We start from the raw sequence: 25,650 nt of genomic DNA on the forward strand, positions 1-25,650 counted from the left end.
CCAATGTGAATTTCTTTTTAACTCTGTGCCAAGGGATTCGAGAACTTCATTGTCACATTTCCTGGAGCCTCTTTGGAAATAACCTCATCACACAGGCTCAGCTGCCAGACTGAGGCTGTCGCTAGGAAAGAATATTCGAAACTCTGACACTTTGGAAAAGACATTTGTTGAGTCCCTAATTATTAACCACGGCCTTCTTGATGCTCTTTAATTCGAGACGTATATAACAGTTTTGTGTTGTTCCATAATCTCTGTTATCCTTTAGAATCACATTAAGGGAAACATTATAATTTAGATATTCTCCTCCTCACTTAAAAAAAAAATAGCTGAATGGATTTCAAGATGGAGTATTTCTTCATACCTCAGAGATCTTATCAAGATCAGAAATATGAAGCTGCTTTTCCTTTGTGCAAACTTGGTGAATCTCCATTTTAAAAAATGTGTTTGTACTACTCAGCCACAAAAAAAGAACAAAATTTTGCCATCTGCAGTGGCACGGATGGACTTGGAGGGCACTATGCCAAAGTGAAATAAGTCAGACAGAGAAAGACAATGTGCAATATCCCTTACGTGTGGGATTAAAAAATACAAGAAACTAGCAAATATAACAAATATAGAGAACAAACCAGTGGTTACCAGAGCGGGAGTTGGGGGTAATACATGGGTGGGGAAGAGGGAGATACACACTACTGGGTGTAAGACAGGCTAAAAGGATGTACTGTACAACGTGGAGAATATGCCAATTCTTTGTAATTGGGAATGAAAAGGAAAGTTTTAAATTAACCAAAAAATTTCAATAACCTAAAATGGAAAATAACCTAAAAAAAGAATATACGCACGCTCAGTCGCTTCAGTTGTGTCTGACTCTTTGCGAACCCATCGACTGTAGCCCTCCAGACTCCTCTGTCCATGGGATTCTCCAGGCAAGAATACTGAAGTGGGTAGTTATGCCCTCCTCCAGGGGAACTTCCCCACCCAGGGGTCGAAACGCTTTCTTATGCCAATTCAAATTGGCTGAGCAATTTAACTAACGATTAAGAATGCTCAGTATTTTCCATTTGGGGCTTTTTCCATCACTCTCAAATTCTGAGAAAGCGTTCCCAGGACTTCAGCCACACAGCACGTATGGCCCTAGGCAAACCTTCCCTATGTCACGGAGGTGATACACACACACACACACACACACATATATGTGACTGAAACACTTTGCTATACACCTAAACCAAACACAACACTGTGAATCTACTAGATTTCAACAGTTTTTTAATTGTATAAAAAATAAATATTTAAAGATAAATAAAAATTTTGAATGTGTTTGATTTTACATCTTTCGAAAGTGTCCTTTTTAAAGGAACTGGTAATTTTGTTTAGAAAATGAATTGTTTCCAGGACCTGTCGCAGTTAGAATGGAAACCCTATGAAGGTCAAGACCAAGCCTACAAGTTCACTGCTGGGCATTCAGTGCCCAGAACACGGTGACCGAATGAGTGAGTGAGCGTACACAGCCAGGCTGCCCCGGCGGGATCCCGTCACCGATGCTCCCGGTCAACCCCGAAGCCTCATTCCCCGAAAGGCTTTTCTCAAGGGAAGTCATAGCCCCGCGTGCTGAAGCCGTGACCCCGTGGAGCTGCCGCGGTTTAGGCTACGCCAGGACCCTTTTCGACCGCTCCCCACAGCGGTTCTGCACATGACAAACCTCAGGCCTCGGAGCCTCCCCGGCCCAGCCGCGCTCGCGGCCGGGCGCGTCCCTCCCCGGGCCCTCCGTCAGGAATGGCGGGCGGAGGCCGGCCGGCTGGCCCGCCGGAGCCGGCAGAGGCTGTCAAGCCGCGCAGAGATCCGCGAGGCCTGCCAGAAGGGCGCCGGGGCCTCCCGCCCGAGCCCGCTGCCCTCGCCCCGTTGCCCTGGCAACCGGGGGCCGTGCTGAGTCAGCACTTCTGCCTGACACGCCGCTTTCTCGTCCGCTGAGCCCCAGTTAAGTGAAGGATGGGGGTGAAAGCAGCGCTGAGTCTGCCTGGGAATAATCACGGTTTCCCAACAACACAGAGGGAGCGAAGGCTTCTCGACGGAAGATTCTTCCCGGCCCTGGGGGCTGACAGGAAGCCCTCCAGTCAGAAACCATCTTTGAGCCAGAAAGACCCCAAGCTTCACATTCGAATGAATAAAACAATGGAAGACTCTACTCAGATAAAGCCAAGAGTCTGTTTTCACGTCAAGGAATTGTTCTTTCAGAGGGACAAACAGGGCCTGAGAAGCTTGTTTCTCAATTTCTGACCAGTTACTCACATTTTCCATTTCATTGGGTAAAACTGCAAACATGCCCTTTATGATACTGAGCAAATATTGTGTTGGTTTTTAAGCTGTAACAGCAGAATAGTCGATAGTCTTGTGGGCATGTGTGGTTCATGGCTTTTTAAAATTTATGTCCAGTCTTGCTGTAGAAAGGATTCCAGGCAGCCTAGAATAGATAGGTCCAAACTCAAAGCACAACTTTCATGGCTGATACAGAATAAATAGATGACTTCTCAAAATATATTAAGAAAAGAGGTAACACACAGTAGTATAATATACTACTAATTTTGTTTTAAACTAAATATATATATATTTTTAAAAAAGATACATACAAAGACTGGAAAGAAAGCACCAACATCTTCACAGCTCTCTTGAGGTAAAAGAATAGATGACGATTATGTTCCTTTTTGGTTTTGATTATTTTAAATATTTTCTACCTGTCTTTTCTGTGCAATAATTTTACTTCATTACTATTTTTATTTACATATAGTCATGGTCATACTTTGTGAAATTGTACGGTTCTGAGTTTTGATGAATACATAATACAGCTGTGAAACAGCTACCCCAACTAATACCCAGAACAGTGGTCTCACTCCCCAAATCTCCCAGTGCCTCCCCTTTGCAGGGAGTCCCTCCCTCACCCCTAACTCTAGCAACCACCCTTCTGCTGTCTCCATAGTTCTGCCTTCCCCAGAATGTCATACAAATGGAATCATACATTACGAAGTCTTCTTCTCTTCCCCTTCTTACAGTTATCTCACCTCCAGAGCAAAGCACCCTCAGCAGGGTGGTTTTCCAGAGGCTGGGATTTGCCCTGGGGTTGAAGGTCAGGGAGAAAAAGTGATGAGACAGAACCACTTGGGTTTGTTCATTTTGGCTGCATGGCATGTGGGATCCTAGTTCCCTGACCAGGGAGAGAACTCGTACCCCCTGCCTTGGAACCACAGCATCTTCCCCACTGGACCACCAGGAAAGTCCCTGAAGGCTGTTGAGTCTGGATTTTTTTTTCAATTAGCAAAAAATGCTTTCTCTTATCTCAGTCAGACAAAAACAACAAAAACAACTACTACTAGTTATAATTTTAAAAATTAAAAACTATATGAGAAGATAGCAAGAAGTACATCGTCCAACCGAGATTTTTTTGTTTTGTTTTTGGTCATGTGGCTTGTGGGATCTCAGTTCCCAGACCGAGGATTGAAGCTGGGACCTCAGCAGTGAGAACTCAGAATCCTAACCACTGGACCACCAGGGAATTCCTGAGAATTGCTTTCTTTTCCAGGGTTGCTATTACTTTGATGAACCTGAAACTGCCCCACCAGCAAAAAATAAAACTCTCATTGTCACGGACAGTGGAGAATGTCTTTCATGAAAAGTCATTCTCTATAAGGTCTGTGAGAGACACTGAAAGAGAAAGTTTCCTAATAAGGCCACGTTCTGCAGACCTGGCTGGGATCCCTTTGGGCCCGTTGGCACCCCTGCCCTGGGAGCACCTGCCATGTTTCGAGATAATTCATCAGTTATCAGATACAAGCAGTTCAACTGTGTTGCTACAGCGGCCAACGTTAATGCGTAGGAACCATTTTGAACAAAACTCTCCTACTTAAAAAGATTCCTAATCAGGGGAGATACCAAACCTCACCAGCCCTTTGATCCTAATTCTGTAGTTATTCAACAACTTGCTGGCCTGTGGGGGCTGAAAAGAAAGGCAAAAAGCACGTTATGCTCCTTTCCCAGAGCTCTGGGCTCAGGTGATCTGGTCTCTGCTCCAGTCATGAGCAGACACTGGAACCCCACAAAGTAGGGAATGGTTTGAATTTATCCTTCTGGCCACCAATTTGGATTAGATTTAATCATTTTGTCTCCTGTGGTAAAATGTAAGTTATCTGAAGGCAGCCATGTCTCGTTTATCTTTTTATTACTTTGCACTACGCAAATGTTGAGTGAATAAACAGACGAGATAAAAAAGGAATCAGAAAATAATTTTCCATCCTGAAATAATGGAGGTTCACTTCAGATCTGTAATCAGACTTTCCTCAGATTCATTGTGTTAATATATTCCACATGATTTCAGTGATAAGTTCATGTCTGAGTCCTTGGCAGCAGAAAGTATATGTCAGATTGTGGAAGAAGGACCAAGGAATTGTTTTCTCCGCAGACTACATGCCTAGAGGAACAATGGCATGGAAGCAGAAAGAAGAAGAAGGAAAAATAAAACAGTAGTTATATAGCATATAAGGAGCTTCCAGGGGACTTCCCTGGCGGTACAGTGGTTAAGACTCTGCACTTGAAATGCAGATGGCGTAGGTTCGATCCCTGGTCAGGGAACTAAGATCTCACATGCCGAGAAGCCTCTAAGACTGTGCCCCGCAGTAGGGCACAGTATGCAACGAAGGCCCGAAGGAGCCGAAAATAAATAAATAGTCCCCCCCCCCCCAAAAAAAAATACAGAGTAGTGATAATTTCCCAAGAATTAGGGCATAAATTCATTCTACTTATTAAAATGTGCCAACCTCCTTTCCTCCCATAGAGATGAAGGACAGGAAGGGACTTCTCTCCCAGAAATTCTCCTGTGAGAAGAAGGTCAAGGCCTGCCTGCTGGGCAGGGGCTCTGAGAGGACAGGCTAGACAGCAAGGGCCCTCCTGCAAACCACAGGGGGACCAGGCGAATTACCAGCTTGCACAAATGGCGAAGGACCAGTCTGCCAGGGCAGGAGACATAAGGGATGTGGACTGGATGTCTGGGTCAGGAAGATCCCCTGGAGGAGGGCATGGCAACCCACTCCAGTATTCTTGCCTGGGGAATCGCATGGACAGAGGAGCCTGGCGGGCTACAGTCCACGGGATCTCACAGAGCCGGACATGACTGAAGCACCTTAACCACGCAGGGGAGTTACTAAGTGCCCAGAGAGCAAAGGATAGTCAGGCAGTTGTTGACTATGAAGAACAGGGAGTGGGACAGAAAGAACAAATGGAAGTGACAATCTTCAGAGCTCTTCAGGGCCAAAGTGCCTCTACCTTCCTCCCAGATGCTAGAAGGCAGCTAAACAGGTGGGCCAAGTATCACTTTTACTTCCAGTCCATCAAGTTCATATAGTGATGCTTAAGAGCAAAGCGACAAAAGAAAGAAGTTAAAAAGAAAAAAAGAAAAAAAACTACACACCAAGGTGATACACATAATCCACACCTGAACAACCAGACGTCTTGGCAAACGCCCCAGAAAAGTGTCATCCCTCTAACACCATTTATTGTGTGGTCTTAAATAATATCTTTGACCCTAAGAGGTAAGCTAATTCTGGATGGAGGAAAACTTCCACGACTTAAAAAAGTCTCTTTAGACCTTTCCTCCTGTACTCCATAATAAAGATAAGAAGGCACCGGAACCACCCTTTCCATCTTCTCCTCCTCCGTATGCGTGCGCTTGCACATGCAAAGCTAACGGTGTGAACCTCTGTGAGCAAATCTGGACAGTATTTCTCCCCCTGGTCCTGTACGGGGGAAGTGCCACTGTGATGAAGCCAACTACCCTTGAGTTCCACAGCCTCTAGGGACCAGCATTTAAGGAACTTGGTTGGTATTTCTGTAATACGAACCATCAATACTAACATTCTGCTTCAAAGGCACCTATGGTTGGCATAAAGGGAACAATCTGGGGCACTTTTCTCCACCCCTTCTCAGAAATACTTTCTGTGGGAAAGGAGGAGGTGGGGTAAGAGAAAGAGAAATAGAACAAGGCAGAAACTGAGAAGCAAGTCATTCTTTGCAGGATAGTCATAGCTTTGTGGGGGGAAAAAATCATTAAAATGTATAAAGGCTACTCTACTGCTATTTAATTTACTCTATATTATAAAATAGATACATTATTCCAAGTAGAATCATTATCCAAAGACAGAAAACCATAATACAATCATTTCCTGCTAAGAAACATGATAGTGTATATCTAAAGACAGTATAAACAACTGTTACCCTGAAATAGCTACGAAAGTTCAGACATAAATCCTCAGGGTAAAAAAGCATAATAATGGTCATATTACAAAGTTGTATTCCTCAAATTTAGAGGACAGTTCAACAGAACAACAAAGCACAATTTATATTCACTTCCCGCATTTTCAAAGACTGTCTAAGGAATTCTTTTAATTCATCATGGTTTTTAAGCTTCATACAGTGTAATTGTCAGTCACTCAGTCGTGTCTGACTCTTTGCAACCCCATGGACTGTGTAGCCTGCCAGGCTTCTCTGTCCACGGAATTCTGCAGGCAAGAATACTGGAGTGGGTAGTCATTCCCTTCTCCAAGGGATCTTTCCGACCCAGGGATTGAACCCAGGTCTTCTGCATTGCAGGCAGATTCTTTACCATCTGAGCCGCCAGGAAAGCCACCTCACACAGTATAAAGTATCACACAGTACAGATACTTTGTATTTTAGAATTTATTTGATGAGAAATTCATTATTTACCTATGGCAGTAAGTGTATATTTTTGAAAGTATCAGATATAATACTGCCAAAGGGAAAAAATAGTGTTTAATATCCCCAGTCCCCTGCAAGAAAGCTTTCTGGAACAGTTAAAACTACTCATTTCCTTAAACATGGAAAGGAAGCTACCCATGTACCTTGCTTCATGTGAGTCATAAGGCAGTCTGAAGAATTAGAACAATAAACTGAAGCCTTCCTCCCCAAAATGCAGCCAGCAAAATTTATGAGGCCTGAAAACATGTGCTACATTAGTTGAGCAGCACAGAAGAGAATTCTGCTCTTGCAAAGACCAAGCCATTTCAGCAGGGAAAAGACTGTGGCCTACTTCAGGGACTTTTATTTATGTTTTTTAGGGAAGCATTGAGCATGACTCACTGAGGACACACTTTCTTTGGACTGAATGCACACATGGACGAGTGGAGGATGGCACAGCCATGTCTGTTCAAAGCCCAGGCAGTTCTGCAGACCCCTCTATCAGAGTCCATAGGCAAAACATTTTGCTTTCTCAAGTCTCCTCAATTTTCTTTTTTTCATGCTTCACGGCAGATCAAAGACGGCTGCAGGTTCACTGTCATTTCCTGCATGGAACACTCTGCTATCTGCTCTACTTTGGGGTGTGAAGGAGGGTGAGAGGAGATTTGCAGGAGGAAGGTGTGCACTGCAACTGCTTTGATCAAGAGAATATGGAAGACGTGACTCTGCGGCAGTTTCTAGAGCCAAGCCCTGACACATGGCAGCTTTCCATTCCTGTCTCTTAGAACATTCTCTCAGGGAGACCCCGGCTGCTATTCCAAATAGAATAGTTCCACTGCTCCAGGATTGCCAAGCTAGAGATGCCATGGGCAGATGCTTCAAGTTTTAGTCCCAGCTAAGCCCAGTCTTTCAGCAACCCTCACCAGGAGGCCACACACTTAAGGAAACCCACCTTGGACCCTCCAAGTCAACCCATCCACCAGCTGAACACCACTGAGTGACTTCAGCCTACACTATGTGTAGAAGCAGAGCAGTCCAGCTGAGCCCTGCCTCAATTCCTGAGCACAAAATTGTGTGATATAATGAAAAGGCTATTTGGTGGGAAGAGGGGAGGATGGGAAGAAGGGATGGTTAGGGAGTTTGGGACGGACATGTACCCCCTGCTATATCTAAAATAGATAACCAACAAAGACCTACTGTACAGCACAGGGAGCTATTCTCACTGTTGTGTGGGAGCCTGGATGAGGGGGAGCTGAGGGGTGAAGAGATACATGTGTACGTATGGCTGAGCCCCTTTGCTGTCCATCTGAAACCATCACAACATTGTTGATCAGCTATAGGCCAATATATAAGAAAAAGTTTTAAAAAATAAATAAATAAAATGGTTATTCTCTCAAGCCACGAAGTTTTGTGGTAAAAAGTGATTGGTACATACCCTTTCTCTCCTTCTAGTGACGAGTTGTGAAAGCCAAAGGTGGCCATGCTAATAGAGCTCGTCTGTGTGATCACAGATCTGGCTCTCAAGATAGAGCAAGTAGAGGATGGAAGTTTGGAGCAGGGTGTGGGGCCGTTAGTGCTTCTGGAGAAAGATTTATTTTACTCTGATGGCAAGCGGCTAACGACCTAGTAGCCTTGGCCACGAAGCCTCCCCCAGGTACCACCGAAGGTCATACCTGCCTCATGAGCTCCTCCTGGCGCATCCTAATCCTCTCTCTCTCCATCTGGATCCTCTGAAGCCGAAGCTTCTGCTGCTGCTGCTGCTGGGTGGTCAGCGCGTTGGGCATGCTCATGAGCCCCGCGGGTGGGTTCTGAGGGCCGTGGTTCTGCTGGCTCAGGGAACTGGGTGCCATCTGCTGCTGGTGCTGGTGGTTCATCACTACGGGAGGGAAGAACAGGGAGATGAGCGACCCGGAGCACAGACCTTGTCAAAAAGCGGCCATCAGAACGCTGTGTACTCCAGAGTACAGATTCCTGAGGCTCCTTCCAAAGCACTTTGCTGCTTGTCATTACTGTTTCAGCAATCATTGCCTTAATCCAATTCACAGAGACTCAGGCACTGGCCCCTCTCCTGACTCACCTTGTCTTAGCTCCTGTGCCCCCGTGAAAAGTCTGATTTCACACCTTGCCTGTGTCTGGGGTACATGTCAATCCTTAAATAGAACATAGTGGTCATAAGCAAATTCCACAAAGGTTACCACAGCATGAAAGCTAATTTCACCAGGACATCTGGGTGTGTGTGCCTGTCCTCAGACAACCTGCATGTTTATGGCAGAGCTAAGGAGGGCATGTGATCACTGACAGTGGTGGGTGTAAAATAATATTTAGGACAGGAGAGCAAATTGACAGGTAACAAATCGGGTGGAGAGGGAGGTGGGAGGGGGGATCGGGATGGGGAATACATGTAACTCCATGGCTGATTCATGTCAATGTATGACAAAACCCACTACAATATTGTAAAGTAATTAGCCTCCAACTAATAAAAATAAATGAAAAAAAAAAAAAAAAAAAACACAGCACCTAGATCAGGGGTCTACACAAAAGCAGGACCCCATTCATGCTTTGTTAAAAGAGGATGCCCCAAAGACATTATTGGTGAGAAATTATTAGTGAATGATTAGAGAACATTTAGTGAGAATTATTAGTGAGAAAGAAATTATAGAAAAGATGCTAATAGTGTCTGTGACTGGATAAAGGCATAGAAGTGTTTTCAACTTTTTAAAGGATTTTCTACTTGTCTGTATTTACCAATATTTAAAATTTTAGCACACAGTACTTCACGTTACAAAACATTTTAAAATAGTTTAATAAATTATATAATTAGTGTCCCCTCCCCTGCAAAAAATGCATCTTAAAAAGTGCTAGTTTTTCTCAAGACAGTTTACTTATCAATTTGCTTAACTTCTACTGGGTAATATCCTGTAATAAAGAAAACCATGTTTTCCAGTCTATTTGCTCCTAAGTCAGGGCCAAAGGCAACAATGTGTAACTTTATATACTTACTTCATTTCTGAGGAAAAAGAACAAAAAAACGTAATTTGTGCTATATTCGATATCATTACCTTTAAAGATAAAATTATTGGCATATTTTACTTAAAGTTCAGAGTGAAATATTTCAGACCTTCAGTTTGATATAGACATTACATGGAAACATATGATAAGCAAACTTTCTTAGGTGAATTTTAAAGTAGCCTAATCAAGTATGTATTAAATGAATGTGTAGAGAACATACACACACACATACACACACACACACAGAAAAAAAAGTACCAGGGAACCCGCCCACACTATTGGTGGGAATATAAACTGGTACAACCACTACGCAGAAGAGTGTGGAAGTTCCTTAAAAACTGAAAACACAACTACCGTATCACCCAACAGTCCCACTCCTGGGCATACAGCTGGAGAAAACCTGACTAGAAAAGATAACGTGCAGCCCAGTGTTCATCACAGCACTATTTACAACAGCCAAGACACGGAAGCAACCTGAATGTCCATCAGCAGAGGAATGGATGAACAAGACGCGGCCCATGTACACAGCGGAATATCACTCAGCCATAAAAAAGAGCAAAGTATATCTATAAGACAGAAAGAGTCACAGAACTAGAGAACAAACTTACGGTTACCCAAGAGAGGACAGAACGGGGAGGGGTAGATCAGGAGTTTGGGATCAACATACACACATTACATAAAACAGATAATCAACACGGGCCTCCTGCGTAGCACGGGGAACTCTACCCAGCACTTCATAATGACCTATACGGGAAAAGAATCTAAAAACGAATGAATACGTGTACAAGCATAGCTGAATCACGATGCTGTATGCTGAAGCTAATACAACGCTGTAAATCAACTCTACTTCAATAAGATTTTTAAAAAGAAAGGAGAAGAAAGCAAAGCACCAACACGTAAGATTTTCTGTAGAACTGGCTTCCTTAAGGAAGAATTAGCTCCTTGACAGGCAGTTCCTCTGGATAGAAGTAGCAGTGGGATAAAAATATTGCTTTTTGAAATTAACCTCTAACGCACTCAAATCTTTCTTGCATTCCCACCGCGTGCTGTATGCTGGGTTTGGAGCTGGACAAACAGCTCGTGCCCTCACAGGATCTAACAGGCTACTGCAAGGAACGTGTGAAGAAATGAGATGGGGTTTTATGCTTGTCTGTGAAAGTGAAAGTGAAAGTTCCTCAGTTGTGTCCGGCTCTTGGCGACCCCAGGGACTGTAGCCAGCCAGGCTCCTCTGCCCGTGGAATTCTCCAGACCAGAATACTGGAGTGGGTAGCCATTCCCTTCTCCAGGGGGTCTTCCCAACCCAGGGATTGAACTCGGGTCTCCGGCATTGCAGGTAGATTTTTAAGCATCTAAGCCACCAGGGAAACACCAGAATGTTAGGCTTTGTAAAGATTCCTGGCGAACACCTAGTTCAGCTTTTTATTTTGTGAAAGCTAGGGAGGCAAGGGGTGTGCTCTGCTTAGAAACAGGTACAACTGGAGCCAAAGCTGAACTCCGGACACCCTGTCCACCTGCCCTTTCAACTGTCCTTCGCCGCCCTCTGTCACACCTGAGACCAAAGTCCAGGAACAATCACCCAAACCGGGGCAACCCCTCTACACACAATTTGCCTTCAATGGACCACAGTGAAGGGTCACTTAAACAGCCGGCCCTCCAAACAGGCTCCTGGGCCCAAAGGTTGCTCAGGTTACAAGTAGGAAGCGCTGAAGGACGGTTTGGACAGGCTGACAACTCTGCTCAATCACAGAGAAGTCGCTCAAGACAAGGTAAGATACTGGAGTATTCTGCAAAAACAGTTGGGGTTTCACTTCCTGAATCAACTCCACCGCCAAGAACTCTTACCTCCTGGCACAGAAGGAAACTCGGTAAATGATGGGATGAATGAATGAAACCAGCTGGGCATTTCTTATGTTCTTAGTCCAAGAAAAGGAAAAAAGCATCGTTGTGACTGATGCCAAAATAACTGAAATAAGTAGTTCATTTCTACAGCTTGGAGCATAATTACAATCTCTATTTGAAGGCCTGGGTGGGAGGGTCAGGGATTGGGCACATACTGTGTCATAGGGAAAAATTCTCTTAAAATAAAGATTTTCAAGTAAGACAAAGTCCAGATACTCAGAAGGGTTTAATTCATAAGACCTCTTTCAGGCCAGAAGAAGGAAGCTTAGATAGAGACATAGTGAGTATCTCCAGACACAGCTGTTTCTGAACCTTCTGCAAAAGGATGCTCCTATTTTTCTGATGTAACTACCACAGGAAAAAGAAGCCCAATTGTGTCTATAAGAGGAAGGTGTAAATTGAATATTTCAACATCACAAATCCCCAGGTTAGTAAAAGGAGGCTTGAAAATGTTAAATTTTTGTTAGTACTTCAGAGGTTTGTTTTTTTTTTTTTTTTTTTTTTGGCCATTCCATGTAGCATGCAGGATCTTAGTTCCCTGACTAGGGATTGAACCCTTGCTCCCTGCAGTGGAAGTGTAGAGTCTTACCCACTGGACTGTTACTCCACTCCACACATCATCCAGACCCTGGGAGCCAGGTTTTACTGATGTCTGCATCCTTATCTGGGGGAGTTTAGGGCTGGGTGGAGATCGCTTCTAGAAAACCACACCTTTGCTAGCCTTTAAAACACCAGCCCTTACAGGGACCGTCCAGAGGGAGGCATGGTGGACATGCTGCTTTCTTCCATTTAACTTAGATTTGACCATTTAGACTAAACATCTCCAGTTATTAATTGTAAAGACTGGAAGAAAATAGAACTCAGCCAATGGCTTTGTCTTCAAAATAAATCACGCCCACCGACAGAGAAGTCTGTATGAGAAAATTCATCTTGATACTGTCCATAACAGCAGAAGACTGAAAACAGTGTCCACCAATAAGAGAGCATGATTCATTCAGAGGAATGCTGTGGAACTATTCCAAAGAATAAAGAAACTCTGCAGTTACTTCTATGGAACAATCTCTAAGAAGCAACTTTCAGAAGGGGAAAAAAAAAAATCCAAGGAACAGGATGTATATAAGAGCATAGTCGTTGTACTTAGAAAAATAGGGGTGGGGTGGGGTGCATATTATACATAAAACAGTAAATTTCTCAAGAAAAATACACAACAGTAGGTGCCTCTGGAGAGGAAACAGGGTGTCAGGGTGGGAAGAGGTCTTCCTTCTCCTCTTCTGTGCTGTTTGAAGGTTTCCTGTGTGTATTACTTACGTAAAATAGACAAATGCTAAACGAAAAACAGAAAACCAAAGCATGGTCATGGATGCATCAAATATGCAAAATATTTTCTTGGTGGAGTGAAAGGAGGTGAACCCCAAATTATTTGAAAAACAACAAGGCTTAAAACATAGTCAAGATTCTCAAAACTAAGAGCCTGCCTAGTGCAACTTCTCCACGTGGAGGTGAGGAAGCAATACCCAGAGAAACAGTGAACTGGGTGAAGGCCGTAAAATAGTCACGGCCTAGAAGCCAGGTGTCCTGACTCAATCCACAGGCCCATGATTCACCCTGCCACTCTGCTCCCTGCAGTGGTTTCATTTCAGAGGGTTACTTGCTGAACCTTTTATTAGGTGAATCTTGTGAACTTTCCCGATGGTCGAGGTTCTTTCAAACCACTCCTTTCATAGATACTCAGAGACAAAGCGGGGCAGAAGAGTTTCAAGACAGAGAAAAACACAGAGGAAGTCCTCGGGAGACTGCAGAAAGGAAAACATCTCGATTTGCAACAAATGAAATACTTCTTGGGATGATATCCCATAACATTTTGGGGAAAGAATAGTTCAGTTTAAGAAAAGAAAAACAAACAAACAAAAAATGTACAGTATCTCAAACGCAGTATCTGAGGCCAAACCAGTTAAGGACAGACCACCATTAAATGCCTTAAAAATGCTAAAGACCTAGTCAGTTCTAGACTTTTACCAGTCTCCACAGAAAGGAATAACCCACACAGAAGTGTTCTCCATTGAAGCAGGAATGCATCAAAACTAAAGCAGAGACTTCTTTTTTTTTTTCCCTTCCAAGAGAGTCAGAATTTAAATTCAAATCCACATTTATCTTTTTCAGTTTTCATCTCCTTTTCCCTTTGTTTTTTCCTTCTTCAATAATTGACTTTCTCTTGAGTGTTTGGCCATCAAACATAACCAAGCTCTGCAGACATGTAACCAGACATATTGCACTATTATTCAATCTAAAAGAAAACACCAAGAAAAACAAACTCCACAGTATTTGAGACAGGAACACTCTTCTGAGTCAATGACTGTGAAGTCAACGGTCAGCACGGGAATGGGCCGTGCAGAGGCGCAGAGGGTGTACCCATGACCCTCTGGCTAATGCCCACGGGGACACTGATGCACCTCTAACGTGCTCAGCAAACACACCACTCGGTCATGCCTACCAAGGCCCCACAAGATGCGAGGCCAGGAAGGTCCCTGGGCTCCATTTTAAGTCAGCATGTCATTTGCTGTATAAAAGGCAGGCAAGAAAAAGGTTAAGGCTTCACTCCTGAACTTTCCGCCTTTTGCAGCGCCAGGAGCTGACAGCGACAGCTCAGAGACAGAGGATGCTGGCAGCTTCCCCGAGCCAGGAGCTGCGGACTAGCAGGGAGGCCCGGGGATCAGGCTGCCCCGCGCTCCTACTGGAAGGTTTGACGAACGTCTCTCTGGCCTCGGAGAGGCTCAGTGGCTTGGTTTTCTGTGTCCTGGGCTTGCTTTCCCCTTCCCCCAACTTTTTTTTAAAATAGGCTATGGTTATACACACACACAAACAATGCCAAGTGAAGAAAACAAAACCAGAAGGCTAGGCTCAACTACAAAACCCATCACAGGCCTGCAGCAGGCTGGCTCCGAGCAGATGATGGAAAGGACAAGCAGTGTGCCAATGGCTAGACGCCACACCTAAGCCCTAGAAAGACACAGCAAGACTTTATTCCCCTTCAGTCCTTCTCCGTGACGCACACGTGAGTCTAGGGAGGGCCAGGAGGAATATTGTTGCTAGTGAGGCATTTCTCCTCCTCGCCTCAGCCTCCTTTCTCCTCTTGACCACAGCTCCTCAGCTGTGCTGTCTCTACGCATAGCTCTTTTGAGTTGAACTTTAAAAACATCTGGTTTTGGACTTCCCAGGTGATCTAGTGGCTAAGACTTTGTGGTCCCAATGCAGGGGGCGTGGGTTCAATCCCCAGTCAGGGAACTAGATCCCACAGGCTGCAACTAAAGATCCTCCTGTATGCTGCAACTAAGACCCAGTGCAGCCAAATTAATTAATTAATTTTGAAAAATATACGGTTTTGTCAACGTGTCAGAGGCACAATTCCATGCAATCAGTGGGGAGGCCTGCCCAGCACCGCATGATTCTTCCTCTCCCAGTACCCCTAACCCAGCGTCTGTACTTCTCCTCTGTCGAGAATGGAGAGTTTCACATGTTGCTATGATTCATTATTTTAGTAAAAATATAATGTCCATGAGTCTACACTCTTATAAACAAACAACTGAATACATAAATAAATGCCAGGAGAAGAGGCAAATCTGTAGAGACAAATTTCAGATAATTTAACGTAGATACACTGTCCTCAATGAAGGGGAGAAAGCTCCCACTCCTAATGCAGGGGTTGCACATAGCAACCTCCTCCCAGTGAGCACAGCTGCCCAGCGGTAGTCAGGGACAGCAGCTTTATAGGGGAGGGATTCTGTACATTGGGCAGGTGATCAAGATCAACCTCAACGGTGATAAGCCATGGTGATGACATGACCCTGATAAAGTGTGATGAGAATGGTCCTTTGTTTCTGTGGCCTTCCTCCTCAAGACCCATCATCCCAACCTGATCGGAGGAAAACATCAGACAAAGTCCTGTAGAGGAAAATCCTATAAAATTCCTAAGCTGTACTCAGAATTATCAAGGTCATCAAAAACAAGGAAAGCCTAAGAAACTTTCATAGCTAAGAACAGCTTAAGGAGACATGACAAGTAAAGATAAGGTGGTATACAGCTGGGGACATTAAAGAAAAAACTAAGAAAATCTGAATAAAGTATGGAAGTTAGTTAATAATGTATCAGTATTAGTTCATTAATGATAAAATTTGTTATCATTGTATGTTAATATCATACAATGTAAGATGTTACTAATATAGGAATTTGGGTGAGAGGCATATGAGAACTCTATCTTATCATGATTTTTTCTGAAACTCTAAAACAGGTATAAGAAAAACATGTGTGTGTCTGTGTATGCATGTGTGTGTGTATAGCAACCACATCTTCAATAAATACCAGGAATTGTGCTTGGCACTGTCTTTTCAATACTCATTATCAAATAGTCTCCATAGCATATATAAAAAATGAATAGATAATATAGGGTATATTAAAAGTGGATAAATATTCAAAAGAAAACATGGTCTGGGGACATCCCTGGTGATCCAGTGGTTAAGACTCTGTGTTTCCAGGGTAGGGGGCCTTGGGTTCGATCTCTGGTCAGGGAACTGAGATCCACATGCCACACTGCGTGGCCAAATTAAAAGAATGAAAAGAAGGCAGGAAGAAAAAAATAAAGAAAGGAACGAAGGAAGAAAAAAGAAAGAAAGAAAACATGGTCTAAATGTGTCCCATGGGAGCAAATAGATATTAAGTTAAAGTTTAAAAAATTATAACAGCCGCTTCCCATGTTTCATGGTCAATTAAGATTGGGAAATATGGGGCTAAACAAACTTAAAAGAATTTATTTTATTGCAGAATTTCTCAAAGACCTTAACATACAAACAGACAATGAGACTTTCCAAGAGGGAGATATAAAATGCAGCACTTTTCAACCTTGGTCTCCTGAGGAGGGATGCTGGAAAATGCTGGTCCCATGCATCTTAGCAGATGTCTTGGCAGTACTGAATTACGAATTGAATTGAAAATGAATGAATATTTATTAAGCTCCTACTATGTGCTGAGCTTCTCAAAGTGACCTAAGCCACTGTGTGGGGTGTGGAGTCAGAGAAAGGGATATGCAGTCTCTAGATGTTGAAGAAAGTGGTTCCTGTGCCTAGAACTACCCACTGCTGTTCAAGATACAAAGTAACAAACAAAAAAACACACAGCCCAGGGAGAGCCAGGGTTATAAGAGACTGCCAAAGAGCCACTGATATTCTCCATCAACAAATATTGATTTAACAGGAAGATTTCTAAGATGGTTTAACTTGTGTATCAGTTTTCACAGGTGGTAAGCAGAATTCAGCTAGACAAACTTCTGTGTCATATATTCAAAATAACCTATCTTTTATTTTAGCTAGGGGTTTTCTTTTTTTTTTAACCAGCTTCTATGATAAAACAACATTAAGAGCTCTAAAGCACCCTTCTGACAGTACCCCTTTGCAGCGCTGACTTATTATGGTGAAAGTCTGGTTACAGTTTCCCCAAAGTAGGTGAATATGCAACATTTGAATACATACTTTGGGTATGATCTGGGATGTGGGAAAAATTCTTCCTCCCAGACGGAACAGGTGTTAAACCCAGGTTGATGTTTGGACTAATATGTTTACATGAATTGCATTGGAAACACATTCCAGAAACCTAAACACCGAGAGAGCAACCCGAGCTCTGCTGCCTTGTGGGCTGTTAGGATTCCATTCCCTGTCCCCGTCCTACAAGTGACGATACAGGTCTGTCAGAAAGGGTGACCAACTGTCCTGGGTCTATTGAGGCGTTTCCTGGGACATGGGACTTTCAGGGTCCCGAGCAGATGCTGCGGTTGGTCACCCTGCACCTGTGACTGTCCACATGCGCAGAGCTAACTCACGGCAGTAGGACCCAAGTTTCCTATTTCCGTCCTAACGTGTTTCCTCACAAAGAGAACCAGCACTCATAGGAGACAACCACTTGATGTTCAGAATGACAGCCAGGCTGTCCTTCAAAGCAGCTCTCAATGTGTCCTCCCTCAGTCACGACCAGCTGTCTGTCCTTCTGTCTTCCACACAACCTGGGCATCGGTGCCTCTCAGGGCACCGGCAGTACAGAATCCACCTGCCAATGCAGGAGATGCAAGAGATGCGGGTTGGATCCCTGGATTGGGACGATCCCTGGAGGAGGAAATGACAACCCAAGCCAGGATTCTTGCCTGGAGAATCCTGTGGACAGAGGAGCCTGGTGGGCAACAGTCCGTGGGGTCACAAAGAGTCGGACACAACAGCACACATGCACACGTGATGACTTGGTAGAGGGACCATGACTCCGGCACTTACTCTGTAACTTTTTAAAGAAATTAAGCACCATTTATGACATTGCAAGGTATTGCTCACAAACAGGAGCTTGGTTAAGTCTTAAAATTAAGGAAATCTTTCTCACTGGATTCTAGGTTGAGCCACACACAGTGAACAGAAGCACTTTTAAGAAACACTGAACTGTTCTCTTCCTGTGAGTTGAACTCTCACCTTCCTGAGGGCTGGATCCGTGCTCTTTATAAACAAGATCTAACAGCCACGCCTTCCCCTGTCCTTTAGAAATCAACTCCACTGGTATGAATATTCCTTATAAACACAGAACAAAAATAATTTATTTCAAATCTGACTTGTTAATGCCCACAGTAGGCACTAAATACATTCTCCCTGAGAATGTTTATGGATTTATGGGTCAGAAATGGGTAGTAAAACATCAGTTCATTTTTAAGATGATCAGCAGAGGCTTTTTTTTTTTAATTTAAAAGAAATATATATATATTTTTTAATTTAAAAGAAAAGTCAGAGCAAACAGGAAACCCACCCCCACTACACACACAGACACAGTTCTTTCTGTTTGGGATGCATTTTAATTATTGCATCCCATACTCTTATAAGTGGGTATTTAATGAATAATAGATTTTTGTTGTGGCTTTCTCTTTACTCCCAGAGCATAATTCCCTGTTGAGGACCCAATGCATTTTGTTCTTGTTTTGCCATTGAAGTGAAGTGTAGTGAAGTCGCTCAGCCGTGTCCGACTCTTTGCGACCCCATGGACTGTAGCCTACAAGGCTCCTCCGTCCATGGAATTTTCCAGGCAAGAGTACTGGAGTGGGTTGCCATCTCCTTCTCCAGGGGATCTTCCCAACCCAGGGATCAAACCCAGGTCTCCCGCATTGCAGGCAGACGCTTTACCGTCTGAGTGAAATCCCACCATCCTCATCATAGCTGTGGCCGTGTATTTACCCTACTTTGAAGCATCACCATAGAAGTTCAGGCTGGAAGGAGCTTAGTGCATTTTGACCAAATCCCTCCATCTTTGTTTTAGCAGCAGGATCTTTCCCCAGAGCCTGATACAGGGTATGAAGCAGAGACACCCCACATGTGCAGGGGCCCATTCACAGCAAGCCTGCAGCCTGTGGAGTGTCAGTGAATGCTTAAAAGGCACTTCTTTTGATTCTCTTCTCTAAATTGTCTCGGTCTGGCTTTCACTCTGCTTTCCCCACAGGCGTTTCCCAACCCTTGAGTCAAAATATTAAACAAAGTTTTAAAATATGTTGGACAGACATGGCTCTTGGAGACTGGATACTAACTAAGCTTAGCCTCTGCTTGCATGCCCCAAAACCCTGGCATGGGGCCTTGGGACACAATTTAAAACCAATGATTTAAGCCAATTCACTCACTTGAGAGATGAAGAAACTTGGAAGGTCAATTGACTCAGTACAAATCACAAGCATTGACTGTGACAAACCTAGGAAGCTCAGGGAATGTGCTGGAATGCATGGCTGGCGTCAGCTGCACGGACCACCAATCCCTGCCCTGTCCTGAAGTCAAAAACTATTTACTGAGTTAAATTTGGTGACAAGGATTAAGAGGAGTTTCCTTTGCCCTATTTCACAAAAAGGTCCAAAGCAGACTAATTTAATTAATTTATTTACTTGTAAAATGATGAAATCAACATAGTCACATGTTGGGATGACACCCTGTTTGTGGGATCTGGTTTTACAGAAAATGATATAGGGCTTTCTTCTTCAGTCCTTAAGGAAAAAAAAAGACCAAATCAGGTATCTTTGAAGCATTACATTTCATAATACAGGAAGGGTCCAACCAGAAGAGGTGGGGCCATCAAGCAATACTAGCCCTTCTGGCCACAGAGGCTCCGGGGAAATGATGATATCCAACAGAGAGAAGCCAAAGCATGCAGGTGTAAATCCTATCTGACATATGCGTGGACCTAGCCACACCAAGATTCAAAAATATTTCTGCATCAAGAGTGTCTGGGCATAGCTGCGGGTCTTTCTCTCTCTGTTTATGGGCCATACAGGGTTTAACTCATGTGAACTGGCCAACGCCAGGTGTCCTGCAGCCCAGTCTGATGGAAAACACATGTCTACGGAGGTAGAAAGACAAACGCAGTCTCAGTCCAGCCTGGACTCAGTCACCATTCAATGAAGGGGGGAAGAAGGCTGCAGACACGTCTTTCGCCCTTCTTGCATCTCTCTCAGCTCCTGCCAACAATGAGTCGCTTGTTTCTCTTATTTCCCAGAAACAGTATTAGCCGTCCAACAAGGTCAGCAAAAAAAAAAAAAGCAGCTTTTCACTTCAGGGTGCATTCGGTTCCAAAAATCTGTAAAGTATTAAACCAAGAAGTTGCACTATCCCAACTTCACACTGAGCTCTTTATTCCAATTCTGGGTGAGAATAACTCTAAGGAAATATCTCAGCCGGCTCAGCTGATAAGACACAGAATTCTGGGATCCATGTACATTCAGACACACTTTCTCGACTTCAAACCTTAACATCACTTCCAGGTGCCCCCGGAATCAGACAGGTGGATCTTAGATTCTCCAGATGCCCCGGCTCAAGTGGTTTTAGACTCGTAACCCAACCTACATTTACTTCACAGGAATCCCTGAATTTTTAGCAGCAGCCAACGATTTTCCTACCTGCCATCACGTGTGCCCATCCAAACAGTAATCAAGTCAACAAACCAGGATGCAAACATCCAGGCAACTCTGTTCTCTTAGGTGTAAAGATGGAAATGCCTATAACATGGATTTTTATGTTTTCCTAGCAAATGCATCAGGGCTTCCCTGGGGCGGGGGGTCAGTTGGTAAAGAATCTGCCTACAATGCAGGAGACCTGGGTTCCATCCCTGAGTCAGGAAGACCCCCTTGAGAAGGGCATGGCAACACACTCCAGTATGCTTGCCTGGAGAATCCAATGGACAGAGGAGCCTAGTGGGTCCTCTGGTCACAACCCACAGGGTCACAAAGAGTTGGACACAACTGAGCAGCTAAGCTAAGCACAGAAATGCATCATCTACAATAAACTCTCTCCTGACTAACGGAAATAAATGCATGAACAGTGAACATATACTTTACAATGAAATAATCATCTTTTTAAAAATAGACACTGTAAAACGTATATCTTACTGGCATTTAAAGGATTTCAACATCAGTTTTCACTGTTGTAAGAGATCTAGAACAAGCTATGAAAAATAAAAAATCACATCTTTCTGGTATTCATTTCTTCTGGGTCCTTCAGCTATAAAGAAATCATATTTCTTCCACCTAAAGCAGCACCAGAAAGTGCTACTTGATTCCGTCTGATTTTGGGGCCATAGGAAGATTTATCAAAAGTGGCCAAGCAGAAAGCACATCTATGAAGGCAGTGAATGTAGGCACATAACGACTAACTCGGGAAAAAAAAGAGGAAACTGGGTGCTTCACCGTACTGCTTCACAAAGTTATCTGTGTCTTTGGATTTTATTCCATGGCCTGGCAACAGCAGCAAAACCAAAACTTTTCTTGTTGTATTATCTTCAGACAATAGGTATACTTTTATCCCAGCAGGAAATGGAAACTCTGATCCATGCATTTATTTTCATTAGTCAGGAGAGAGTTTATTGCAGCTTTTTATTGGTTCGCTTTCCTGAATGATTTTAAAACTGCTCCAGGTGCAGAGTGTGGCAACCCAAACTCAGTAACAGAAAATGAATCCACAGCCGTGTTCCACTGGCAGCAGGAAGAAGTTGCCAGCGTGGGCCAATAGTCCTTAATCTGTCTTCTTTTTACTATGTGCTATTCTAGTAAACATCTTTATTATTGAAAGAGCTCACACAACAGGCACTCGAAGAGATAAATCAAAGGATTTGAACAACGTATAGAAGAGAACATGCATTTTCTAATCAAATGTAGAAAAATTATCAGCTTCACAAGAAATTGTAGAAATGCAAATTAGACAGTCATTCTTTAGCAATCAAATTAACAGAAACAACACAGTAATGAGGGGTACTTGGCATCAGGCCATGAGTACGCAAGAAAAAAAAAAAACCAAGAATTCAACCGGGGTAGCAGGATTAAGACCGAGAAGGCAATGGCACCCCACTCCAGTACTCTTGCCTGGAAAATCCCATGGACTGAGGAGCCTGGTGGGCTGCAGTCCATGGGGTCGCTAAGAGTCAGACACGACTGAGCGGCTTCACTTTCACTTTTCACTTTCACGCATTGGAGAAGGACATGGCAGCCCACTCCAGCGTTCTTGCCTGGAGAATCCCAGGGATGGGGGAGCCTGGTGGGCTGCCGTCTATGGGGTCACACAGAGTCGGACACAACTGAAGCGACTTAGCAGCAGCAGCAGGATTAAGAAATTCAGTAAAATTATGTGTCAAATTTGGAGATTTTGTGCTTATATGCATTTTAAAGACTGTACCCATAGATCTAGGATCTCTAGTGGCCCCCAAAAGATTAATTACCTTTGCAATGAAAATGTATCAAAATACTAATAGTGGTCCTCGAATGGTAGGCCTATGGATGATTTTTTCCCCCAGTGGTCTATGGTTCACTTAAATATTCACTCACCAAATACCCGCTGAGCCCCAAGCAAGTGTAAGGCCCTGTTTCTAGGCGCTAGAGACAATGGAGAACACCACGGAAAGGTCTTACCCTTCACGAGATTATAGTCTAGTGGGAAGACAGACAATAACAAATACATAGTAACTCTAGTGATAAGGGCTTTGAATAAACAAATGCAGAACTATTTGAGAGAAGCATTCTTTGTGTGTCTGAGGAGGTAATTTGTAAAAACGTTGGATGGGGGACTTCCAAGGGGGTCCAGTGGCTAAGACTCTAGGCTCCTAGTGCAGGGGGCCGGTGCAGGAGGCTCCAAATACAGGGGTCAATGCAGTTTGATCCCCGGTCAGGGAACTAGATCCTGCATGCCTCAACTAAGAGCTCACATGCCCCAACCAAAGATCCCATATTCTGCACTTAAGACCCAGAGCAGCCAAATTTAAAAATAAAAATAAAATAAAAGAATTTTTAACAATTTTAAAATATTAAAAAAAAAAAAAAAAAAAAAACATGTGGTTGAAGTGCAGAAATCAGGGTGGGAGACATTCCAGGCTGATGGAGATCAAAGGTCCCGAGGTGGGCGGGCGCCTGACCTCTGGGCATGGAGTGCAGGGGCCAATCTGGGTGTCCCGCAGGCGGCGGGCGCAGGGGCAGGCCCAGGGCCTGCGGGGTCACGGCTGCGGTGAGGCGGCTGTAGTCGCCGAGCCGTGGCCGACCTTCTGCTACCGCGTGGACGGGAGCCTGCAGTCCGTGGGATGTCTCGGGCAAGAACACCGGAGGGGACTGCCATTCCCTTTTCCAGGGGATCTTCCCAGCCCGGGGACTGGACCACCCCCCGCCCTGCAGGAGATTCCTCACCACTGGGCCTGCGCCGCAGCGCGTCCCCATTCCAAAGCGACAGGAATCTCCGTCGGGGTCACTGCTCAGGCCCCGTGAGAAACGGCCCGAGAGTTTCATACACTGTGGTAAAATTTAAAATTCTGAAGAAACCCCGGACGGAGACGTTCTGTGGGTATACTGCTCAGGATCTGTGTCTCTGGGCTGTTCTCCCAGCCCCCTGAGGTGATTCAGTCTCTTTGGGGCAAGAAAGGCGTAAGCTCTGAGGTGGTGAGGAGAGGCAGAAATCAAAGCAGCCGTGCTTCTTAAACATGTTCAGAAGGAGATTCTGATTCCAAGCAGAACAGAACAAAAACCTGCACCTCTAAATTTCATTTGAGAAGGTGTGCCAAGGGGGTTCTATTCTTAAAAAAGAAAATGAGGGACTTCCCTGGTGGTCCAGTGGTTAGGAATCTGCCTGCCGATGCAGGAGACAGGTTCGAGCCCTGGTTCAGGAAGATTAAATAAGTCCATGTTCGGCCAACTAGAGCTCACACGCCCTAGAGCCCAAAATAATGCACCGCAACTAGATAATAACTCCTGCTTGCTGCAGCTAGAGAAAGCCCATGCACAGCAAAAAAGGCCCAACACAGCCCAAAATAATAAAATTTAAAAAAAAAAAAAAGAAAAATGAAACAAAACACCCAAGAGAAAAATGCCTCCACTCTGAATTTTCTCAGGAGTATCCCTGAGTCCAGCTGGGTACCGTGTGGTCTGCAGCCATTCCCGGCTGGCCTTCTCAGATGATGCTACCACCCAGGGCCTAGAGAGGGCAGAGAAAACATCTCTCTAAAGCTCCTGGTTCACCATGGGGAGACTTTTTGGGCGCTGTCTGCTCGATCAGTCTAGATCATTTACGGGGAATTCCTTCTTCAGCCACTACTCTTTGAAAAACTGTCTCTCCTCCACACCAGGCAAGTCTTTCCCGCCTGATGTCCTGACTCCTGTAACTGAACACGCGGCCCTCTCTGCAGGAGTCCCCCAGTCTCGGAGTTGAGTCTGCGGGCACCTTTAGAAACCACACAAGGCCTGCGGTATGCACTTTCTTCCCCGGCTTTATTATTTTCTCCGTCTTCCACCCCAGCTTAAGTTTATTACCTGTATCTGTTTTTTTCTGGCCAGTCTGTAGGGCCTGTGGGTTCTTAATCCCCTGACCAAGGATCGAACCTGTGCCCCTGCAGTGGAAGCACAGAGTCCTGACCGCTGGACAGTAGGAATGCCCTATCTATCCTTTTGAATTAAGTGTTCTGGAAGAGGCAACAGTAGAATCAACAGACAGAAGCATCACAGTTTCATTTTAAAACCCTATCTCTGTATATGGACATCCCCGGGGTCGCCAGTGGTAAAGAACCCACCTGCCAATGCAGGAGACATGAAGAGACGTGGGTTCGATCCCTAGGTTGGGAAGATCCCTGGAGAAGGGCACAGCAACCCACTCCAGTATTCTTGCCTGGAGAAACCCATGGCCAGAGGAGCCTGATGGGCTACACACAGTCCATGGGGTCACAAAGAGTCAGACATGACTGAAGCACACACGCACGAACATCTTTGTATATACAGCGACACTGATACACTGATAGTATTATTTATGAATTAAGCCGTGTTCTAAGAAGCCTAAGCGAGCATATTAGATATGGCATTTTCTCATCATCCTGAGGAAGGAAAAATATTTACATGACCTGAAGACACATCTTACAGAGACCTGGTGGATCAAAAAGTTTTTCCTCACGTTGCACCGTCTTTATGGAACACACAGGTGAGCGAAGCCCGCTGGCCCGAGCAAACTCTGCCCTCCTCCCAGCACCACCCATTCCGGGACAGGCTGACACGTGCCTCCTGACAGGATGCAGGAGAAGAACGCAAACATCGCCTCTGAGCCGCACCTGCCCAAAAGGTGCCGCCTAACTCCAAACCGGGAGGAAATACCATGTCAAGGTCCAGAAACGTGAGAGACACAGGTAAAAAAAATTCCAGGGGAACACAAACTAAGGAGAGAAGACGGTTAAATACAATGAATGACCTTCAATAGATCCTGGACCAGAAACCAAATGGCCATAAGGGACATTACTGGGGCGAATGAAACTTCAAAAAGTGAAAGTTGTTCAGGCGTGTCCAGCTCTTTGTGACCCCATGGCCTCTAGCCCAACAGGCTCCTCTGTCCATGGAATTCTCCAGGCCAGAATGCTGGAGCGGGTAGTCATTCCCTTCTCCAGGGGATCTTCCCAACCCAGGGATGGAACCCAGGTCTCCCACATTGCAGGCAAATTCTTTACCATCTG

The 25,650-nt window shown here is 44.5% G+C and overlaps 1 protein-coding gene across 2 annotated transcripts in view; it reads right to left on the reverse strand.

The window, feature by feature from the left end:
* WWTR1 (WW domain containing transcription regulator 1) overlaps window positions 1-25,650 on the reverse strand; it is a 138,416-nt gene that overhangs the window by 18,866 nt on the left and 93,900 nt on the right. For both annotated transcript variants that reach the window (XM_061168086.1, XM_061168087.1), the window contains exon 4: window positions 8,406-8,608. In XM_061168086.1, coding sequence (XP_061024069.1) covers window positions 8,406-8,608 — 203 coding nt within the window. The remainder of the gene's footprint in view (window positions 1-8,405; window positions 8,609-25,650) is intronic.

The sequence above is a fragment of the Dama dama genome, chromosome 19, assembly GCF_033118175.1.
Source record: "Dama dama isolate Ldn47 chromosome 19, ASM3311817v1, whole genome shotgun sequence".
NCBI classification, from domain to species: domain Eukaryota; kingdom Metazoa; phylum Chordata; class Mammalia; order Artiodactyla; family Cervidae; genus Dama; species Dama dama.